Raw genomic sequence first — 24,801 nt, forward strand, 5'->3', positions numbered from 1 at the left:
GTATGATTAAGTTAGCAGTATATCTAATGGTATTATTTTTCTTTCTTTAAAGAATTAATGTAAATTAAAAAAAATTATTCAATAATGGTTTACCTTATTATTTCTTGTTTAGGGATTTAACTCTTTGTTGACTTACAAAAATGTAGAACCTACTTTGTAAGTCTGATACCATAGATGCATTGTGGATTTTGTGCATTTTTCAACTTAACCTTTTAGGGATGGGTATGAAATCCAATCTCCAAATAACAAAGTATGGCTTTAATTATAACGAAGCTGACTTAAAGTATATTATAGGTCATTGATTAAATAAAAATTTCATACTTCATATTTATCTGAAAAACTTTCCTACTATTTGATCTTACTGTTCTTTTTCTCATTGAGATCTAAATTAAAAAGCAGTCTATAGAGATTCATTTCAAATCTAACCTTTTAATTAAAATACTAGTAGAAAATTAGTTTGTCTTTTGGTAGTTATTATTTTTTAGTTGTAGAATTAACTTACAGAGTGAAATGGATAAATGGATTTACTAGATTATTGTGCACTTCCTCTTGGCAATACTCATTCTAGAAACACTTTTGTGAAAGTATTTTTCTTATAGGCACTACTTTATTCATTTTAAAAGACAGATGAATAGACTAGAAGAGCTGTAATGAATCACTTCCTGATTTGTATAGATACCAGATTTGGTACTAGATTTGTAGCTAGATTTTAGTGTAATACAAGGAAATCTAACCAGTGTTAGACAACGCTGTTACAATAGGATATTTGATTGCCTGTAGAGGGTGTGATTATTGTACAAGAAAATAAAACTACCTTTAGTTTTTAAATAAATCTGTAAAGTTTTTAATCATTTGTTTTAGTAAAATTGTGTCATTTTAAGAAGAAATGTAATAGGACTGAGTTTAGCAAATACTTCACATCATGCCACTTACGTTTACATGTTTGCTTACAAATCTTTCATTTTCATAAGATGCTCAAATAGACTAGATTAGATTAGACTATTTCAGATTAAATTGATAGGAATGCTGTTATGTTTTCTAAAAAATACCATTTTTGTTTATGTAGTAACATTTTTCATGCTGTTTTATCAATCTTGGGTTATAAGAACTTTGAGTTGCCTTTGCTAGTCTAAAATACTCAGATGAAAAATATGAAATATCATTTTTATTGTTTAGGACACATTTAAGTGCTTGTATATTTTATATTAAGGGCATTTGAAGCAAAAGCAGCCCTTCAGATTGTATATATGCCTTAATATTTTTGTATATTATGATGAGAATTTAAAGGAAATTTTAGTTTAATACTAGTTTTTATCTTTGTAAAATACTGAAAAGTATATAATGCTCTTAAAAAACTAAACTGGTAATAGATTCTGAGATAGAGGTTCATAATATATCTCAAAATATTAGAGGGCTAGAGCAGGCTTCAGATTAAAATGTTGTTTTTTCCTTAACAGACCTTCCTGATGTAAATGATAAACAAAGCCAAGCCATAAATGATCTCCTAGAAGCCATATATCCAAGTGTGGACAAACGAGAATATATTATTAAGCTAGAACCCATAGAAACAAATCAAAATGCAGTGTTTCAATATATTTCAAGGACTGATAATCCTATTGAAGTCACAGAGTCAAGCAGTACTCCTGAACAAACTGAAGTTCAAATACAGGAAACTAGCACTGAACAGTCAAAAACAGTACCGGTTATAGATACAGAGGTGGAAACTGTAGAGCCCCCTCCTGTTGAGATTGTTACAGATGAAGTTGCACCTACATCTGATGAACAGCCTCATGAGTCACAGGCTGACTTGGAAACATCTGACAATTCTGATTTTGGTCACCAGTTGATATGTTGTCTTTGTAGAAAAGAATTCAATTCTAGACGAGGTGTTCGCCGTCACATTCGAAAAGTACACAAGAAAAAGATGGAAGAACTAAAAAAGTACATTGAAACACGAAAGAATCCAAACCAATCCTCTAAAGGACGCAATAAGAATGTTCTAGTTCCATTAAGTAGGAGTTGTCCAGTATGTTGTAAATCATTTGCTACAAAAGCGAATGTAAGGAGGCATTTTGATGAAGTTCATAGAGGACTAAGGAGGGATTCAATTACTCCTGATATAGCAACAAAGCCTGGGCAACCTTTGTTCTTGGATTCTATTTCTGCTAAAAAATCTTTTAAGACTCGAAAACAAAAGTCGTCTTCAAAGGCTGAATACAATTTAACTGCATGCAAATGCCTCCTTTGCAAGAGGAAATACAGTTCACAAATAATGCTCAAAAGACATATGCAAATTGTCCACAAGATAACTCTTTCTGGAACAAACTCTAAAAGAGAGAAAGGCCCTAATAATACTGCCAACAGTTCAGAAATAAAAGTTAAAGTTGAACCAGCAGATTCTGTAGAATCTTCACCCCCTTCCATTACCCATTCTCCACAGAATGAATTAAAGGGAACAAATCATTCAAATGAAAAAAAGAACACACCGGCAGCACAGAAAAATAAAGTTAAACAAGACTCTGAAAGCCCTAAATCAACTAGTCCGTCAGCTGCAGGTGGCCAGCAAAAAACCAGGAAACCAAAACTTTCAGCTGGCTTTGACTTTAAGCAACTTTACTGTAAACTTTGTAAACGTCAGTTTACTTCCAAACAGAACTTGACTAAACACATCGAGTTGCACACAGATGGAAATAACATTTATGTTAAATTCTACAAGTGTCCTCTTTGCACTTATGAAACTCGTCGGAAACGCGATGTGATACGACATATAACTGTGGTTCATAAAAAGTCATCTCGTTATCTTGGGAAAATAACAGCCAGTTTAGAGATCAGAGCTATAAAAAAGCCCATTGATTTTGTTCTAAATAAAGTGGCAAAAAGAGGCCCTTCGAGGGATGAAGCAAAACATAGTGATTCAAAACATGATGGCACTTCTAACTCTCCTAGTAAAAAGTATGAAGTAGCTGACGTTGGTATTGAAGTAAAAGTCACAAAAAACTTTTCTCTTCACAGATGCAATAAATGTGGAAAGGCATTTGCCAAAAAGACTTATCTTGAACATCATAAGAAAACTCATAAGGCAAATGCTTCCAATTCACCTGAAGGAAACAAAACCAAAGGCCGAAGTACAAGATCTAAGGCTCTTGTCTGGTGAGGAACAGTTACAGAGTTTTGCTTTTTTTCCCCCATCGAACTAAAAAAAAAAAATCATTTGACCATAATTTATAGCTGGTTCCATTTTAACACGTTTGCTTCCATATATCTCATGGCAATGGGAACTGCAAGAGTAATGTGCATATTGCATTTACCTCTTCAGTGACCTTTATTCCAGTGGCTTGGGAACAAAAGTTAACTTCAGACTTATCTTCCACAGGACAATGCAATGTAGTTATAGGTAGATGGCACAGGGTCAGTGCTTTCCTTTTAATGTTGTAAAATATATACATTTATATTGGTTTATGTTTACAATAGAAGTCTTCTGTTTCACTAACTTTGCACAGGTTTAATTTGATTTAGTGACTTAGTCTACTAATTAATGAATTGTAGGAAAGTTAAATATATTAGAATGAATTTGTGAAGGTGATAATTATAGGAAAAAAATCTTTTGAGGCACTGTAATTATTGTAAAAATTAATCTGTGATGGCTAAATGAAGTGCTGCACTCAGAAGAAGAAAAAAATCCCCAAATTGAATTAAAAATGATTAGCATTTATCACTTACTTTTAACATAGTGCTTCCAGGCAAAGGGAGAAAGTTGGTAAACAGAAGTTTGAATTTTTTTTTCCCTTCTCCTTGGGAGTATATGTTAGTTACTGTTTTTTAGTTTTGATTTATGGAAAGAATGCTTGCTTAGGTTCCAGATACTCTTATTTTTCCCTCTCTTTTTACTAACCTTTTTGGTGATCATTTTAACATAGTTAATATTATTAACTAGGAATTTTTTTGTGGTTGTGCGTTGTAAGAAAAGTAAAATTCTTATTTGGAAAAAAGAAAAATATTATTTTTTGAGAGGAGTTTTGCTCTTGTTGCCCAGGCTGGAGTGCAATGGCATGATCTTGGCTCACTGCAACCTCAGCCTCCCAGGTTCAAGCAATTCTCCTGCCTCAGCCTCCCAAGTAGCTGATATTACAGGCATGTGCCACCATGCTTGGCTAATTTTGTATTTTTAGTAGAGATGGGGTTTCACTATGTCGGTCAGGCTGCTCTTGAACTCCTGACCTCAGATGATATGCCCAACTTGGCCTCCCAAAGTGCTAGGATTACAGACATGAACCACTGCACTCGGCCAAAAAATATTCTTTTTAAAGAAGGTTTTGGAACAAATGTAGATTTTTAAAAATGCAACAAAAATGAGTAGACTCCCTATACTTGTTTTCTCAAGTCTATATATATTTTAAAAGTTTACTTTCTATACCTATGTCCCTTGTATTAAGACATTTAATGTATTTATGAGTATTAAATTAGTTTCAGATTCAGGTTCTAAAGCAAAATACTAGTTTGAGTGCTGTGTAGGTTAAATGTTGTGGTTTGATTATCACACATTTTTTTATTTGTGTGGAAAACTTGAGATGAAACCATCTTTTAGAAGTAATTTACTGTTGCATAATTTTAAAAACAAGGTTTTATTGGTAAACTCAAAAGTGTTCATTTATTCCCATTTCTCCTCAGATAACTTCAAGTGATGTACGAAAAGGTTTGGAGTTCATTTTTGTGGAAAGACTTAAAATTGGTGTTAGAACCACTAAACATCTTCAAATGGTACTATGAGGAAAAAAAGAAAAACATTTTTCTAAATATTCAACTATAACTGCTGTTTTCTGACTAAAATAATAACCATCTAACCACTTGTTTCTAAGGCACTGCCTATTCCAGCACTTTCAAGTAGCTGTGACATTACATGTTGTCATCACAGCCCATCAGCTAACCACCCTTGACCTTGTGCGTTTGGTCTACAGTTTCTACAAAAATGTTACAAATTTTGTTTTCTAAACAATTTGTTGATTAAGTGATCAACAACCTGAAGAAATAGCAATTTTTAATTGACAAAGACTTTATATCTTAGTGATTTTAGTTTTGTTTCACTTTATTTGGCAAAATTTTCATCTGAATTGTATAGATAAATGATTTTCTAGTGAGTGTATGTTAGGAACAAAAGACAAAATAGTATCAACACATTATAAATATTTAGCCTACTAAATATTTGTAATTATTTTTACATCCATTTGTTTCTAGCTTGTTCTCCAGCACTTAAGTGTTTGAAAGTTTCATTCTAAAATATATACTACAGGAAAGTTCCAGTTCATTTTCATGCATGGATCATTACATTTTTCACTTGTAAACATAGGTTTTTATGAAAATTAAACATTCCCCTATTTTTCTTTAAATTTTATACAAAGCACTTTAATGATAGATGCAACCTTATATTTCAGTTTTTATTTTTTTAAAGACCACACATTTACTAATGTTAATATGAAGGTAATAAATAGCTTACTGATATTTTATGGATGCAGACAATCCATGCACAACCACTTCTTATGATACTAGTTTATTTCCTTAAATATTGCTACAAAACGAAGATGTGGGTGTAAACCCTGATTTTTTTCCTCCCAAGAAAAATCTTAAAGGACCACTTTAGATAATATTTGATTCCTACTGTAAATTTAGAAAATGATGAATTCTCGTCCATTTTTGTAATCAAGATTTTAGAAAAAACAGAAGTACATCTATCTTTATGAAATTTTGGGCAGGTTTTTCTGTATCAATACTTTGTACTTTTTAGGGAATATTTTATTTTTTAGTTATTTGTGTCAAATTATAAAAGGTACAGCAGAAAATATACCATGTTTTTATATAGGTTCACACCTGTACTTAAGAGGGACTCTGTCCATCTATATACTTTTTGTATAAAATTTTAAAATGTTAAAGATCCACAAGGTCTTAATAAAATGATTCTATAGCTAGAAAAACATTTACCCTTCCCAGTGCTTTGCACTAAAATATACTGTGAAAGGAAACTAGAAAGACTGTAACTGTTGCTGGAAATGTTCTATATTGAATGTACATGCTCTTGTTGGAAAAATGTACTATATGTGATGGAAATAAACCAGACTCAAAGTTATTTCAGCTAAATGTGCTTCCACAAAGGTGCATTGGTTGAAACTTAAATGTTTTATTATCAAATTTAAACTTATTCAGTGACTATGAGCAGCTACACTTGAATTATATTCTGATAGTTTTATTTTTAAGAAATAGAATAATAATTTCTCTTTAATTTAAAAACAGATTTAGTTTCCCACATATGGAAAATTTGTGCTTATAGATCTAACTTTAATAACTAATAGTATAATATATTTAGGGAACTAAATGTGTAGGTGGTATTTCATTTATAAGCCATCTTCATTAGTTGCACATTATTAAACCTATATGTTTGACTTTTGCAAGGTGTTATCTTTTATGCATTCCTACACACAAGACATATTCCAAAGATATTTTCCAGATAAATACCAATAACCCCTGAAAAGATTTGAGGATTCCTGAAAAGCTTGGGGTTGCTTTTTGCAGCATCCTCTCATTTGTATGCCAGCCTTTCCCTTTCTGCCTACTTGTTAAATACTATAGAGAAGAAAGAAAAATTGATGTTGGAGGAGGGGAGCCTATTGCTGGAATTCCATTACTCTATTCACCTGTTTCTACGGGACCATTCACAGTATGTCTCCTCTATAGTAATTCTGGGGCCACAGAATAGGCATCCAGACCAGGAAATAAATGAGAGTTCCAAGGCTGTCAAAAGATTTCATCTGCGTCATGTAGGAAAAATAGCACTGTGTCAGGACTTGCCTAAATTAGGGAGACTGGAAACATTTTATCATAATAGCTGAATTAATGGACCATGGCATATATAAGAGAAGCTGAACTAGGACCAGTTTACAAAGGTAGAGCAAACAAGTGACTAGAAAGTATTGTTCTTTATATTCCTTTGTGGTCTTTATCCTCCCTCATTTGACTTGAGCTGTATAATTTCAGAGGCTCAGGCTTAAGGCTCTTGAGGAGAAGAGGCCTAATAAGTTTGTGCCAGAAGCTAGGCTGCATACACACATATGTAGATGACTTTTTGTTGTTAGAGTGAGGATTACAGCAAATAAAGACCCATCAGAAACTGTGTATTTTATATAAGACCTATCTGGCTATAAATTATATCTACCTTTGCTGCTATTTGAGCAATTAAGAGTTTTCCTATAGAACTGAACTTACCTTCCTTGCTAAAAATGTCTTCCATTCCTAAGTGTGGTGGAAGAGGAGAAACAACAGGTATAGGTTGCACTTCATAAGTTTGTGTAGTGCAAGTGAGAGTTGGATGAAGAATAGCTGACATTGGGCAGGTGTTCATTAGACATGCCTTGAATACACAACTGCTATTTTTTTTGGTTTATGCATTGATTCCCTACCCCTCCCCTTTGCTCTTTAAGAAGAAAACCTTTGAAGAATGTATGCATTACCCATTCTTAGGTTTTAGGGGTTTTTGTGCCTAGTCTTGTATATATGAATTAAGTTTTTGGTTGACACAGGTTGCTTTAGTTGTTGAAGTATAACTTCACATTTTTTAGGAAAATATTTATTATATTACTTTATGGTCAATAAATAGTCTGTTCTACTCAGTTTGCATTAAAGTATGCAATAGATGCAGTAGCGGGGAGTTTGTGGTTTTGCTATGGCATGAGGCCGTGGTGTAGAAAGAGGAGTTTCCCTATAGGTGTTATGGTAAATACATGTGGAGATAGGTACCAGTAGCTATCATTTCCTGTTGTGAAGTTGCAAAAGATCTCTTCAAACCAACTTCTGAAAATGAGATAGAGATGCTTGGAAATTAGGTTTCCAGGCTTCCTGCAGTGACCCACTGAAGTATTCTAGATCTTAGTTTGGAGTTGGAGAAGTTATTTTTCTAATGGAATCCATAGATTATCAGGATTATGATTTAGCTATGGTGTTCAGTTGATCTGAAGCCAAGCTTTAAGATATGTCCGGTATGACATTGGCTGTGCTGTTAGACAAAATCCTTCTGTACTCTGTGCCATTCTTTCACCTCTCTTTGACTTTAAGAGCTAAAGGGATCCTTGGTATTGAAAAGGAATAAGGATCAGCAATTTCAGGAATAGCTGTTCTGTGGTTTTTAAGGCATTAAACACATGGTAGGATGCAGAATAAAAGCATGTCTCACTTAAACTTACCTGCAATTATTTTGGCTTTTCTAACTTTTCAAATTCATTTCTCTTCTCGTAATTTGTTTCTATACCCTATTCCTCTGAGCTTCCATTTCCTGTCTTGCCTTTTTTTCTTCTGGTTTAATAGAGATCGTTAGTACCAAAATTGCTAAAGTGTTTTTTTGAAGGGTAAGAGTGGAAAATGCAGCTCATTTCCTCCTAAATCTTTATTGCTCCACACCAAATTTAAGAGGCTTATGATTTTTAAGCCTCCTCTTCTATGTATTTTCACCACCACAACACCACAAACAAAAGGGACCTAGCATACCATAGGTGCATCTGTTTGAGAAAATGCCCAAAGTTGGAGGTTTTGCTGTTTGCGTCCACTCAGCAGAGTTAATTTTGCTTGATTGTGTATTTTTGATGTCAGGGACTGTCTTGATAATTTTGTATGGTGCCTAGCACATTTTCATGTATAGCAGGACACTTTAAATAATGTTTGACAATGGTATTAAGGCAAGTATTAATGGTATTAAGGCAAGTAAGCCTTTTCCATCTCTAAATTGTACTACCATATACTTTGAGACTTAGTCTTAAACTTTTATCTTCTCAATATTGATGGATTTCACTTATTTTAGGAAATTTCACCAGTGCTAAGTATTTATGAGAAAGAAAGATAATTCTTAGTAATAGCTAATAATGATGAACGTTTATGGTGTGCTTGTTATATGCCAAGCACTCTGCTAAATCTTTACATGCATAATGTCCCTAATCCTACCAACAACCCTTTGAAGACCTGTTCTTTTCATTATCCATATTTTATAGAACAGAAAATTGAAGCTTAGAGAATTTCAGTGATTTATTAGGTTCACATAGCTGGTAAGAGACTTACACTAGATCTGACAATGCCTGTGCCCTTAGTGCAACCTTACATTTGTGCATTTTGGTATTTGCAAGAATATTTATTACATTATCTTTTTGTCAGCTTAATGTAATGATCTGGAGCTAGATTAGTTGTTGAAATTTTTGGATCCATAAATTATTTCCTATGTGAGACCTTGTGCAAGTTTACTTAAAACCTTCTGTGCCTTAGTTACCTATAAAATGGGGATATTGTTTCTTACCTCATAGGCTTTTCTGAGGATGAAATGAAAAATACCTGTAATGCACTTAGAATAGTTTCTGGCATATTACAATAAATGTTATATAATATTACTGTAAGTGACTTGTACAACATATTCAAATACGGAATTTTTTACTTATTTAAATTTAGATGGAAATTTATGCATTAGATGAGAGAATTTTATTGCTACACATTCAATTTTATCTGCTGATTTTATATTTAATTGGGACAATGGAGGCAACTAATTATATTATTTGCTACCAATTCTCTTATAGTCAGATAGTAGTAGTTTATCATTCTCATAAATTTTTCATTTTCTTTGAAAAAGACATTAGGGAGTTTTAAGCACGTTGAGTGTAAGTTAGGCTTTGTTTTTATGGTTTCTCCCCAGAATCCCACATCTGTCTCAACATTTTCATTAGTCATTTGTCTTATCATACAACTGTTTTACTTTTGGCCGTGTGTAAAATACTGACATGAAGCAAATATTAATTGGATAACATTGCTGAAATATTTTTATGAAACAAAACTAGTATCAATGTAGTACTAGAAAGGAAGCATTCAATTATGGAAAGAAGATTCTTCAGGAGAGCACGATTTGGGCTGTCAGGAATGTTTTTGGTGAATGTGTCATGAAGAGATAAAAAGAGAATGGCAATTATCAAAAGTCCTCCCAGTGGTTGTCATTTGTGGCAGTACTCCATGTTTTAGCTAAGGCCCCAGTACTGTTAAATTATCTGCTAAGAGAGTTTACTATCACACCTGACTGTTTTTGATCTGGGTTTTTAAGGTGATGATTTTAGAAATGTCAGTGTTTAGGGATTAGTATAATTTGCATCGCCAGAGAACCCTTGTGTCCCTAGGTTTGGATGACCTTTTACATCCTGAACTTCAGATCAAATGCTGGTGTTCTTATACCTGTGCAACTTCTTTGTGTTTCTGATATTCAAGTGCTTGTGTCAGGTAGCTAGAATATATTCCTGGGATGCAAACATTGTAATGTTTAAGCATGTGATTGAAAAAATAGATGTGATTGAAATGATGATGTGATTGAAAAAATAGCCAATGATGTGATTGAAAAAATAGCCAAAATAACAACAACAACAAAAACCCGCTGTGGGTACTTGAGCATCCTGCTTTGTATAATCTGGTAACATTTTCAGTACAAGAGTATGTAATGATATTATGTTCCAATGAGAAGTTATGCCAAAATGAACCTTGGGTGCATTTATGTTTCATTACAACTTAGGTTTTGAATATTGGATTTTAATCTCTTCTGTTTGTGGGACTTTCCTGAAAATAAATTAGCTCTGAGAAATAGAACTGTGGCTTTAGTCAGACTTTCTCAGCTGTGCAAAAGTGTTTTTAAATTGCTTTGGTATACCTGAACCCTAAAGTACTTGCTAGTTGTGACTAGTAGTAGCTTTTATTTTAGATGGACAGAAAAAACAAGGAATACCTCTAAGAAAAAAATAGTGAAGCACTAGGAACACAGTATGCACAAATTGTTGAATTACATAACCCGTCTCCCCGCACTGCCCAGGACTTTTAGGGAAATAATTTTTATGTAGTTTCCTTCAATTTTGACATAGAAGTTGTTAGGGAGGGTAGTTTTACATAAACTTCTGTGGGAGAGTAGCCATGTCATTTGCATGCCTCTTAGTTACTAGATATGTATTGAATTCCTTGTGATGCAATGCATCACATTTGTAGATGTTTGAGAACTTTTGAGCCTCATTCTCCTTTCTTTGTATAGGTAGGCTTTGAGAGGATGATAGGCTAATGGGGGCCTTAGAGATAAAAAAGAACACATTTAGTGAAACTTATGAATACTTTTCCAGACTTAGAAGTTATACTTTCCACAAAACGTCTTCCTAATTTTCCAATTTTTCCTTTATTTACCTGGCCATCTTGACTAATCAGCTATTGTTTATTGTGATTCTAAGAGAACAAATTCACTTATTTCCCATAAAATTCAGACACAAACAGATTTACATATAAGAGCAAGAAACTTTTAAAGGAGTTTTTGGTTTTGTTTTGGTTTTGTTTCTTTTACTGCCCTGGATATCTTTTTAATTTCAAAGTGCACAATTCTAATGGTAGGAGGTATTAATTTTTCAGGTTCAGGGTAAAGGCCCTTCTCTCTAGAACAGTTAACTAGGGGTAAGTAACACAGTGTCCAAACCACAAATGCTGCAAGATGGAAGTCAGACCCACAATGCTTGGATTGCCAGCCACCACCCAGCTTTACATGTCATCTAATTGGAGGTGTGTGAGTGTATATGTACCCATATATACAAATATTGTGTTATGCTCTTTTTTGAGTTGCAAGCACAGAATTTTACTTGGTAGTTTGGAAGGGGAGGTTTATTAGAAGACTTCATGTGGGGAAATATGGGAGATATGAGTGGCCAGACCTTATAGGAATCTAACTGTACAACTTGGCTTCACCATACAGATTTCAATTAGGTAGGTGTTATGGAAACTAGAAAAAAAAAAATCAATGCAACTCTAGTGTCTGGATGTTGCCCTCTGAGCAGCAGAAGTATTGCTTCTCTGCTGCTATTAGCCATTTTCAGACTTTTGCCTTATTATTTTTAAAATGAATTACCTCACTCTGTATCTTCTCAATATGGTTGTAATTGCCTCAGTCTGCCCTCTGCTCTGTGTCTTTCAGCTACTTTTCCCCTCCATACATAGCTTGAGTTCAGTCTCCTATAAGAGGAAATCTAATTGGTCCAGTTAGATACATTGCCTGTTGGGCAAATCTCTTATGTCAGGCCCCTTCATAGTTTGCTGGCCAGTCTGTAGATAGTTTGCTCTTGGGACAGTTGCTCTCTCAGTCCTGTCATTTGTGATCATGGTGGCAGAGTCAGTGGCATAAAACATGGCTCTGGGCCCCATAGGAGGAATCTTTTAAAAGACGATGGTCCTAAATGTGATGAGCTTTCCAGTATACATGTTTTTCTTCCTTTTGAAACGTGACAGAATGAAAGGCAACTTGTGATCTTGACTGTTATGTCAATGCAGTGTCACTGATGCTGCATCCTTTCCATACTGAGAAAACGTGGAAGATAGTCTTTTGATCAGTATCTGTAGTTCCTTTTCTAAACTGCCTGATGACATTCCTTCTTTGGTTTTGTAGATTCATATACAGCCTGAAGTTTTCACTCAGAAAGAGCCATTACATTTTTTGTAGCAGCATATTAGGCCATTGTGTCAGTTGCTGCTACTTTCCAGACATCCACAATTATGCTGCACAGTTTGAGTTGGTAATTTAGTATTGTTTCTGCTTTTCTATTTGTGCTTTCCACATTTGGGCTTACTGTGTAATGGCTGCTTTATTTCTTGTCATTCATTCCTTCAGTGACAGACAGTATCAAGCACATGTGCCTAGCATTATTCCATTCTTTTGGGGAAACAATCATATAGTAGTTAAAGTATGGATTTTTAAGAGTCATGAAGTCCTGAGTTCAAGTCCTGGCTGCTTTGCTTACTAGCTCTGTAGTTTGGGCAAGTTACCAAATCTTTCTAAGCTCTAATTTTCTTGTATGTAAAATGGTTATATTAGAAACTACCTTATAGGTACGTTTGTTGTGGGAATTTATAAAAGCTTAATGATGTATATAATGTACTTAGCACAATACCTGGCTCAGGGAAGAACTCAGTAAATATTACTATTGTAGTGATCACTGAAATTCTATCTGTTTCTTTCTGAAATACTCTCTAGCACTTAGCTTCTGGTTATCTTTCTTTGCCATTTGATGTTCATTGCCTTTTGTTGGCATTAATTCAACCGTTAAATGAAAAGTCAAATGTAACATCTGTGATAAAGCCAAGATACACAGAAGTTTATTAAGTTAGAGCACCTCGTTGTTTTATGGACCTTTATGCTGGAGTTTGATGCCATTTTTGGTGGCACCTTTTGCTAATTGTTCAAGAATTTGCAGACCTTTTATGATATTATTTTGCTTCTTCATGATTAATATCTTACTGAATAATATGTGGTTTTGAATAGCAAAACTCAGGACAGCTTTTTTTTCTTCATTTTTTTTCATAAACATTAGGCTATGAGTACAGGAATGTATTTTGAGTTTACAAGCAGGAATTGTCTTTTCTTTGTATCACCAGTGCCTCATAGTGTACCTAGCACATAATAGTTACTAAGAGAATGATGGAGGAAGGCAGGAACAACACTTCTGTTATTTTCAGGCTTATCAGTAGTCAACAATCTGTCTTGCCTTTTACTTCTTTTCCTATTACATCATCTTCTAATCTGTATAGCTTCTCTACATGTGAAATTTCTCTTCATTTCTGGATACTTATGGTTTCTGTTGCCTGTCTTCATTGTGTGAACCTTCTAGCTTCTGCCATTGCTACTAAGTAATAGTGACAGGTTCAGACTCACAAGAGTGCTACCTTTACTGTATTAGTATTAGCCCATATGTAATTGCATGCTATATGGGTGTGCATTTAGTGATTTTTCTTGATAATTCTTAATACTTACCTTTGTTTAATTCATACTTGTCTAATTCCATGAAATGCAGCTTACCTTCCACTTCATGTTCCATTCCCAAATCCAAACAAAGCATGCATACAATTGTTGATTGATTGCACTTTCTGTCATTTATATAATCTTAAGAAGTGGAGTTGATTGGTTATCATTTCATTTCTCCAAGCTTCCAACTTTTTTTTTTTTTTTAGTGAAAGCAGGTTTATTAAGAAAAGGGCTGCTGGTTGCCCTTTTATTTTCTTAAATTATACTTTATGTTCTGGGATACATGTACAGAACGTGCAGGTTTGTTACATAAGTATACACGTGCCATGGTGGTTTGCTGCACCCATTAATCTGTTATCTACCATTAGATATTTCTCCTAATGTTATCCCTCCCCTAGCCCCCCACCCCCTGACAGGCCCCAGTGTATACTATTCCCCTCCCTGTGTCCATGTGTTCTCATTGTTCAACTCCCACTTATGAGTGAGAACTTGCAGTGTTTGGTTTTCTGTTCCTGTGTTAGTTTGCTGAGTATTTCCAACTTCACCCATGTCCCTGCAAAGGACATTACTCATCCTTTTTTTGTGGCTGAATAGTAATTCATGGTGTATATGTGCCACATTTTCTTTATCTAGTCTATCATTGATGGACATTTGGGTTGATTCCTGTTCTTAAGCCTTCAACCCCATTTTTGCTTCCTTTATAAAAGTCAGCTCTTGTTTATGTCATGACAAAAAGTAGAGGACATTTGTTTATGCTCTCTTTTCACATAAGGATTTTTTTTTGATATTCTGTCCCTTTTTTGGAGGAAGAGCTGTTCTTCTGTTTCAAGTCCAGCACTTCCAGTCTTTCCTGTCTACTTCACTGGACTTTCTTCCAACAACTCCTCCTCTTGACCCCTCCCCAACTTCTGTCTCCCTGTTCACTAGCTCTTATTCCTCAACCTACAAACATGCTCAAATTTCTTTCAGTCAAAAAATAAACTTCTGTACTAACTTCAACCTAGGTACTGCCATCTAGTCTGTCAGCCTTTCATGTTCTCTCATACTACCCTGTTTTGGTACTGATTCTGTCGCATTGTAATTGTTTATTTCCTTGTTTTCCTTCTACATCAGACTGTAAGCTTCTGAGAAATCTGTCTCTTAATCACAGTTGATTCCTCAAAGCCCAGGCTGGTTCCTAGTGCATAGTTGGCATTCAGTAAATATTTTTTGAATGAATGAATGAATGAACAATATTAGAGCCATGCCTATGCCATTCACTTTGTGAACCATCTGCAATTTTTTTCTACCCCTGCATTTCAATTGAAAGTTCACTTGAAGGTCACCACATAAATGTGAAATCTGATGGCTTCTTTCTTTACATCATGCTTGACCTCTGCAACCATTAATGCTTATAAATTTACCTTTCCCACATATTCATGGTCACCTATAACTGGGTCACTTTGGGTCAGTCTCAGTATTGCATTCAAAAAAAGCAGACAAGCCCCAAACCTTCGGAAAGTAATGAACTTCTGTAATATTTTACTGAAATCTTCTAAAGAGATAGAAATATACAGTTACATAAAGCTCAGCAAACTTCAAATAAGTTCTCTTTACCCATGTTTCTTCCCAAATCCTTACACAGCTTGGCAACTTCAATCTCTCTTCTGTAACAGTTCACCCAAAACTTGTAGAATGAGAAAATAAACTGTTTTCAAAAACAAAACAAAACAAAACAAACAAAAAAACCCCCCTTGTCCCTTGTCCCCTTTCTTCATCTACTGTGTTCATTTTCTTCCAAGAATAGATTATTCTTTCCAGTTGAAGTCACTTTAGCCTCTTGGCTTCTTCCAACCAAGTTCTTTCCTAAATCAATTATCTTAGTATTCTGGAAGTCCGGGAGCATTGTCTTGTTTCATTTGGTTTGCTCTTACTAACTTTTTTTGCATAATTTTATTTAATCTTAATGTCTCACATCAGTTAGTATTCCCTGACCTTCTGAGTGTCCCCCTTCTGTGTCTCTGTGGTGCCCCATTTATAACTCTGTTGAAATAATATTTGTATCTCTTCTCTAGGCTATACATTTCTTAAGGGTAGGGATCCTGTCGTTTTTTTATACTCCTGTATCCAGCATAGTACCTGGAACATGGTGGATGTTGATAAATGTTTATTGGACTGACACTTCTGTGAAATTTAATACTTTCTCTTTTGCCACTGGCTTTTGTTACTGGGTCTTTAAATACAGATTAAGGTTTCCTTAATCTCTTTGTTTTTATATTATTTTAGTGAATCCTCCATTCCCAATGTATCACTTATCACTTCTATAAAGATGACTCCAGGTCCATTTCCTAGTCTGGCTGTTCTCCTTATTATAAGACCATTTGTTTTCAAAGTTGCATGTCAGACATCTCCACATGAATGTGTCTCCAGTATCTGAAATGCAACAAAAAACTCAGTAATCCAAACTTATCTTCCTTTTAAAATTTGTTCCTCCCTTATGTGCTCCTTGTCTCAGTTATTCTAACCCCTACCCTTCCAGTTACCTATGCTAGTTAGAATCCTGGCAAATGCCTTAACTTCTTTCTTTTACACTCTCCATAATCTGTGATCAATGCCTGTCCATACTGCCTCTGAATGTTTCTCACATTTGCTTCCCCTTCCCATCTCCACTTTTAGTAGTTTTGTTACCACTTACCTTCACTATTGCGGTAGTCTCTTAACTGACCTCTTCTCTAATCTGTCTTCCATGCTGTTAGTAATATCTTCCTAAAACACAGATCTGTTTTTACTGTATGTTCATCACTTGACTAATATACTTATCTTTCAGGTCTCTGCCAAATGTCATTTCTAAATAAAGATAATCTAAATATGTCAGCCTCCCTTGTTGCTTTGTTTCATGTTTCTTTTCTACTGTCATCTAATACAGTTTGTAATTATGTTTATATTGCACATTGATTTGTTTAATGTATTTCTTCCCACTGGAGAGATTTATGTAAAAGACTAGGGAGAGTTCTGTAGACCCTGGGCCTGTCACAATGCTTGGGACATAGTAACACTTGTCTGTGTAACTCCTATCTGCTGAATGAGTGGATGGATAATGGCAAAGTACAGGCAGTACAGACAGACAGATACCAGACAGCAAAGGCAGGGAAGTTACAGAGTCCTAGAATCTTACTACATTTCACAGACCTTACTCTGTAGTTTAAAATAGTAATGGTCTTCTCCCTTTTGCTTTTTGCATTTATTTCCCTAAGGATGAGGGTGGACAACTTATTGCCCTACACTTACACTGTAGTAGGGCACTGTGGACCCTTTCCAATCAGAAGAGGGAACCAGACTTGATGATGAGTCAATCAAAGCAGTTGTAGTGTCCACTTGTCTCATGGAGGCTATTTGTATTTCTGAGGAAATTGCAATCAAATAACAGATTACTAGACTTTTTTCCTGGTCAAAATATAATTTTTGGGCATTTTCTGCAAAAAGCTTTTTGGGAAAGGTGGCTCTTAGCCTGGGGCTTGGAATAATTGTATCTCTGTGCTTGGCTTGGGATAATTCTGTCTCCATTGGAACTGTGCACATGATGAGTCTGAGGTCTCATAGAGGGTCTTCACTATGTAGCTTCTCATATATTCAGCATCTTAGGAGAGAATCATATTCAACATAGTTTTGCTTTAAGCTTTTTACTTGGTACCAGCAGTTTTGCCTTAAGTTCTAAAGCTTAATGACAAAACTGTGTTGAATGAGAAACCTTTCCAAAGGTATACTTTTCTACATAAGCTGAGTTTGTTCATCCAGAGTCATCAAGAATAGGTTATGTTTAGCATACATGGAATGAATGAATATCAGTGAATTCAAGAATACAGTTTATGGGCTAAATTTTATTGGACTTTTAAATTTCTTTATAATTCCATTCACCCATTTATTCATCCATCTACACTTGAGCAACTGCTTTATGCCAAGAACTGTACTAAACATTTAGGATTTGAAGAAAAATAAGACTTGATTACTCTCAAGAAGTTTGTAAGTCTAAGCTTTTTTCATGTCAGAGGCCAGAGTGATTTTTTTCCTTTTTCTCACTCAGGCTGAAGTACATAGTATGTAATCCTAGTTTACTGCAGCCTCCTGGGCTCAGGTGATTCTCCTTCCTTAGCTTCCTGAGTAGCTGGGATACAGGCCTGTACCACCACACCTAGCTAATTTTTATTTATTTTTCGTAGAGATGGGGTCTCTCTATGTGGCTTAGGCTAGTCTCGAATCCTGGCCTCAAGCAATCCTCCTGACTTGTCCTTCCAAAGCGATGGGATTACAGGCATGCCCCACCACACCAGACCTTAGAGTGACTTTTCTAAAGTGCAAATTCATGCTTCGTCTTTTTCCAAGGTCTCAGCTTGGAATGTCCCCTTGTATTACCCACCTCTCCTCTTTTAGGACTCCTCTCTTAGGAACTCTCCCTGTCTTTCCAAGGCAGCTGTAGATGTCCCTTCGATGTACTCATCCCACCCTCTCCCTCTCCTGTTGTGGCAGTTACTACCATGTTTTGTAGCTACGTGTTTGTTTGGGTCTGTCCAGCTAGACTGAAAAAGGCCCTTGAAGGCAGGGCTGTGTCCTTGTGTCCTGAGTGCTGAGCACAGTACCTAGTACACAGTTTTTGATCAATAGAATTTGTGGAGGGAATGCATTTTGGATGGAGGCTGTTGGTAAAGTGACCTGCCAAAATGCTCCAGTATCATGTCAGGATCAGTCTTCTTTGCTCATTATTGATGAGCAAAACTAACTTATGTCTTTATTCCTAACTTAATTATACTCAAGCACACATTTGCATGCTTCATTACATGTCTTAGTGATATCAGTGATACTGATAAAACATATTTTCATATTTTAGTTCTCATGTTTTTGAGTATTTTAACTTTGTTGTTGATTGAATTATTTGAGTTGCTGTTAGTATAAATAAAGTTGCCCTCTTGGATGACTTACCATGTTAATAAAAAAAAAAAATCACAAGTAATATTATGTGCTGGTGATACCTTGTGATTTCAAATGTATTTTGTTCAAGCAAAGAACCAGTTTGGGTTTCTTTGGAGAAGGGCATACATCTGAGTTGACCTCAACTTTTCAGTAGGACAGAATATTGAATCTATTATAAAGGATTATATGTAAATATATAAATTAACATTTGTCTGTTTTACAAAATAGAGTACCTGAAACATGAATATATAAAATGTTATTTTCAATGTACTAGAGAGTTTGGTATTTAAAGAAGTTCTGTACTTTGGTAAAGCCAAGATTCCTTTGATTACACTAGTGGTTGGTTATTTAATCAGGATATGAATTCAAATTGCCTACAAAATTTTGAAAACATGCAGATGTCTGGCTTACTCCACATCTATCAGATTGTAATTTCTAGTGGTAGTGTCCAAGCTTCTATATATTTTGTACCAATTACCTGGGGAATTTGATGGGTTAGCCAGAACTACTCAACTATATAAACCAGAGAACCTTAAACCTTAACATATATATATGTGGGACCTTGTTAAAATGCAGATTCTGAGTCAGGAGCTCTGGGTGTGACATCCATGTCGGTATGTGATCCACACTTTGAACAATAAGGCTATAAATAACAACCCTCTATGTTTTAAAAGATTTTCTTTTTTTAAAAAAATTATTTAAGTGTGGTATATCTGTTCCTACTCTTGCTTATTCTGTAAAATGAGTGTAATGGGCTTTAGATCCAGTCTAAAATAGTTTTGTTTTGGATATTGTCTTCCATTAAAGTTTCAGTACGCAGAGGATGAAACTTTGTTCTTCATTTTTTCCAATGACCCTCAGATAAATGATAAGCATGAATCTAAAAGTAATTTCTCATTTCCAGACCTCCTGTCAGCTATGGTCCTTTGAGGTCAAATAAAAGATGAGTAGAAGAAGCAAGTCATCTGTTCAGAGACTCTGTTGCCTCTTAAAAATAAAACTCAACTCTGAAAATTACAAATGATTAATTTTCATTATGATGTTGTTAGGACTAGGTGTGTTTATTGTTTTTTAGGCATCAACTGACAATTTTGTTTTTTGATAGGCTCTATTTTAAAAATAACTTTAATTTCTTTATTTAAAAATATCTTCCTTTCAGGTCCTCTTCATTATATTTTTAATTTGGTGTGTTCCATACAGAGGTGGAAATAGAGTTATAGCTTTTAAATAACTAAATTATTTTTGCCTCTAAATATTAAAAATAATCCAAACTTTACTGGGTTGAACATAGGAAGCTGAAGGGATGCTGGGGCTATGATATGTGACAGGAGGTTTACTGATGTGACTGCAGTTGATTTGGGGGCTTTGGGGTGGTGGCAGCTAGAATTGTTTACATGCTACTGATGGTGCAGATGGTGTCCTAGGTATGCAGGCAAACAGGTATTTGCTGGGTTAAATTAACCCAAATTCCTTTTAGTCTCTTGAGTAATGCAAGCCTTTGTATTATATGTTAATTAAAGAGTTTATTACTTGTAAGACTAGTTGTGTTTGAAATGAGGTATTTGCCTTTTAAAGGTTGAAGATTTCAACTTAGCACACTTTATTGAATAGAAGATGAAAGAAATTATTTAAAAATATGATCAGGGACAGATTAGCAACAATTAGCAAGTTAAATGAAACAATTTCTTTTGGCAGAGCTTGTTCAGTATCAAAAGTTAAAGCATTCCATGAGTATTTTTCAGATTTCACTGTCTTACATTGACTTGTTTCATTCAGTCAGTAAACAAATGAGCTCCTGCTTTGTGCGAGGCACTGAGTCAGGTGCAGAGCTAAGCAATGCAGTTCCTCTTCAAGTATGATGGAAGAGGAATACACTATAAGGACATAGAAGTGGAATATTAAGGCACACTGAGGAGTTAGGAAATACTTATAATTCCTAAATTTATTCTTGAGTTTTGGAAGAGATAGGCAGAAAAAGTTTCCATATAGGTGCAGAAACATGAAATCACATGTAGATTAAAGGAAGGAGTATGAGACAGGGAAATGGCCAAATCAAGAAGGCTTTTATGTACCAAGTAAATAGTTTGAACTATATTTCAAGATTAAGAATAGCTGTTGAAATATTTTAAATAAAGACATACGATAGCATCAAGGGAACTGAATTGGAGTACAGGTGGGGAGGTAGGATTGTGTGGGGGAAATCAATTAGGAGACTGTTTCAGAAGTCTAAGAGTGATAGGACCTAAATTCAGGTTTTGGCAATGAGATTACAGAAAAGGATACAGATAAAATAATTATTTCAGAAATGAAATTTTCCAGGCAGTGGAGACGAAGAAAGAATCTAGTGTGATTCCATTTCAGACATTCTGGTTGAGCAGGTGGGTGGCACCCTTCTTCAAGGCAAAGAATACAGAAGGAAGAACACTGTTCCAGGGGGAACTGCTGAATTAAATTTTAGATTCATTGAGTTTGAGGTGCCAGTGGGACATCTAATTGGAGATGCTTAATAGGAGTAGGATATACAGGTTAGAGGTCAGGAGAGAAATCGCCCAGGGACTAGAGATTTAGAAGTCAGTAGTGTTCATGTAGTTGCTGAAGCCATAGACTTTGAAGGGATTACCAGGAAGAATAAATAGAATCAACGAATTATGCTACTACATGAATTCTTTTCATTTGTTATGTAATTTATGATAATACCTACCTGTTTCAGTTTTTCATTTGGGACTAAGTATCTGGCTAGCTCTGGTTATCTCTCTGTGTCTCTCTCTGTGTCCCCCCACCTCTATATAAAATATGTAATATAATATGTATTTGATGTTACTCTGAGAAGTACTGAATAACTAAACTGTAATAGTATTAGGCAATGTGAATTAATTTGTGTGTTGTGTTCAGAGAGCTTTTAAGATAAAATCTGTAAGACTTATTTTAAAAGATATTTCTTTAAAAAGGGAAAATCTTATTTTAAAAAATAAAGCAATTTATTAGTGTTCTTGGACTAAATAAGATTTATTTGTTGACTCCCATAGCTTTGATCTGTCCAGGAATTTTCATGATTTAGTCTCCATGCCACTGATCAAGGCAGGTGCTGTCTATGTGCCTAATCTAGTCAGGGAAACCAAGAGAAAGCCATCTGGCTGATAAGATCCTGATAGAATTTGACATAATCCATATGAGAAACTTAAGTAATTTAGTATCCATAGCCAGAGTCTAAGGGAAAAAGGTACTGTTAAAGGTTGAACAGATGATTTAAATATATGAATTATACTTTGTAAAGCGGCACTTTTTGCACTGGTGAATACCTAATTAGTAAAATGTAGATCCTGCATTGTCATCCTGTGGCCCTCACTGGTTTTTCCCTTTTCCACCTCCTTTCTGGAGGAAGAACCTAAAGATAAAACTGTTTTTGATCTTGCCATCTCGAAAACCACTAGTATTAAAGTGGAAATTTTTGTCTCCTTGAAAGTGAAATGAAGCAGCCTATTTACCACCACCCACCCCCAGGCCAGTGGGTACTTATGAGGGCATGCAAAATGAATTTTTAGAAGTCAGCCCTGCTTGGGATTGAAACCATTCATTTAATAAAGAAAGCATAGGTCTGTATACCACTCAAGATGCCATTGGTCTGTATCCAACTCTTCTGGCGTTAACTTTTAAAATATGCCTTTAAAGGAAAGAATTCCCAGGAGACTTTGTCAAGTTTCAATAGAGTAAATTTTATGGATGAGTTATAACTCCTAAAAACTGAAGTCAATAATAGAAATGACAGGCCTGAATTAGAAGAGGATAGCTATACTAAAACAACTTTTTGTTATTCTCTTATGATCTATAGTAAAAGAAAAAACCCACACATTTTTAAAGTTTTTTGTTTTAATGCTTTGCAAATGGTTTCTTTTTCTTGTTATTTATCCTTTAAATTAATCAATAATGGGCATTAGCATTAAAGACTAATATCCACATCAAATAACACAAGGCACACTGCTGTAACACACAATTATATTAACCATAAACTTTAAATACCTGTTTCGAGTCTCTTTTTAAATCAGTTTGTTTAAACATCAGTTTTTGTTTTCCTGGCAAGCCTCTATATTCTCATTCATACCCCAGCAAATCACTAAGAGATTATTGATGAAGATATGTGTATTTGGGTGTTTGAAGGATTGTAACAAAAATTAAAAGTAGAATAGAATTTTAGAATATATGCTTTCTGCATTGAGGACTTCATTTGCTTTACAGCCTTCTTTATATTTGTTTATATTCTTTCTTGCCCTATGCCAACATTTAAGAAATACATTTTTGGAAATTTCTTACAAGATTTATCACTATGCTACCAATAACTACACACACACACACACACACACACACACACACACACACCTTTTTATAAATCACTAGATCACTGACAGAGGGTTTTTTGGTTTATTTTGTTTAGACATTTTTCATATAGTAAAACCCACAGCACTGAATTTCATCACCCAGGCCCAATTCACAAACTCAATCAATGGCAAAGTAAAACTGGCATCTCTTGATTTATTGGTTTGTGTTTTTTGGGTGGAGCTGATTCCTGACTATGAAAGTTGTGTTAGGAAATAATATTAGGTACCTGCAAGAAAATACTGGAAGATGATTGTCAAACATCCTGTGTGTGATTTTCTCATACCTCATGGCCCTGCCTATTAAAAAGTTGGATTTAGATATGTGTTGATCTTGCCTAGTCAGCTAGTTTTGATGTATTACTAGCATGTCACCATTCCTATGTCGTATTCTATACAGAAAATTTGGCAACCCAAGATTTGAAAAATAATTTTTAATATTTTTAGCCAAGTTGCTATTTAGAATCAAACTCTTTCTAAAACTAAATTCATCATCCTCTTATCTACGATTACTGCTCCCATCCTACTAGAACTGACTCTCCTTGCTTGACTTCTTCATTTTATCCATGCTACTTATCCATTTTAATCTTTGCTTATTACATAGACTTTGAAGTCCTGTTTCTTCAATGAATCTGTTCTTGATAGTCCCAAGTCATGGAGACCTCTTCTGATAAATTCACATTTCCTTACTATTTATTTTTCACTTCCATCCTTTGTGTTATTATTGCATTATTAATTACACTGCCCCGCATGATTAGACCCTAAGCCCTTTGAGACCCAAGGCTTGCAGTTTTACCCTGCAGCATGTAGGATTATGAAAGAATGGGTCACCAGGGCTATCCACATTCTCCCTGTCCTATAAGGTCTCAATAAGTTTTGATTTCTTTTTTGTAGTGCCTTCTTCATGTCCTACTTTTCCTAGTTAAGCTTTCTATTGCTCTACTCTTGGTTACCTCTGGTTCTTTATAAACAGTATCTTCTGTTTATAAAGATTATGGATGATTTTTAGAAGATTCTTTTGGAGACATAGGGGTGATTTTCAGCTTTTTCCTATCTCAGGTTCAATTTTGAAACTCTACCACAAAAATTCTACCTCTTTATATTTACATTTAATATTTATTCAATAATTGAAATGTTTTGAGAGTGTATATCTCAGAAGCAATAGTTTGGATATGTTAAAAATGTGGGTTAACCACACTTTTGATACAGAATAAAAAGAAAGAAGAGTAAGTCATTGCATATTAAGGCTTATAATTACTTTATTTAACACCTGTCATTTTGTATATACCTTTGATTGAGCCATAATTTTGTTGAGTTGTACGTGGAGAATCTAGAGATTTAGTATTTTAAAATGGAAAAAAATTGAGGTAAGTGATTGCACAAGGTCAAATGTGTAGCCGATGAAGAAGTCAGGAATAGAAGCCAGCTATCTCTTAAAGATTATTTTAATATGTAATAACATGTTTTTAAAAAGTACAAAAAGGTATACTGTTAAAGGTAAGTTTTTTCCCTACCCCATCTCTCAGTTCTTCCATTACCTTCCCCAGAGGCAAGAAGTTACCAGTTTCTGGGGGTTTTAAGAGCTATTTCATGTATGTACAACCATAGAAGTGTATACATTGTCCTTCACACAAATGGTAGCATATTATACATACTTTTCTGCACCTT

General features: G+C 34.7%; 1 protein-coding gene across 3 annotated transcripts in view; it reads left to right on the forward strand.

Moving 5' to 3' along the window:
* ZNF800 (zinc finger protein 800) overlaps positions 1-24,801 on the forward strand; it is a 53,780-nt gene that overhangs the window by 15,966 nt on the left and 13,013 nt on the right. For 2 of the 3 annotated variants that reach the window (XM_064373683.1, XM_021673584.2), the window contains one exon: positions 1,458-3,150. In XM_064373683.1, the coding sequence (XP_064229753.1) occupies positions 1,458-3,150 (1,693 nt within the window). Of the gene's footprint in view, positions 1-1,457; positions 3,151-4,668; positions 11,807-24,801 lie in introns of those variants that run through there. The other variant, XM_021673587.2, reaches the window with a different exon arrangement.

The sequence above is a fragment of the Aotus nancymaae genome, unplaced genomic scaffold (assembly GCF_030222135.1).
Source record: "Aotus nancymaae isolate 86718 unplaced genomic scaffold, 86718_ANA_hifiasm-v0.15.2.pri h1tg000002l, whole genome shotgun sequence".
NCBI classification, from domain to species: domain Eukaryota; kingdom Metazoa; phylum Chordata; class Mammalia; order Primates; family Aotidae; genus Aotus; species Aotus nancymaae.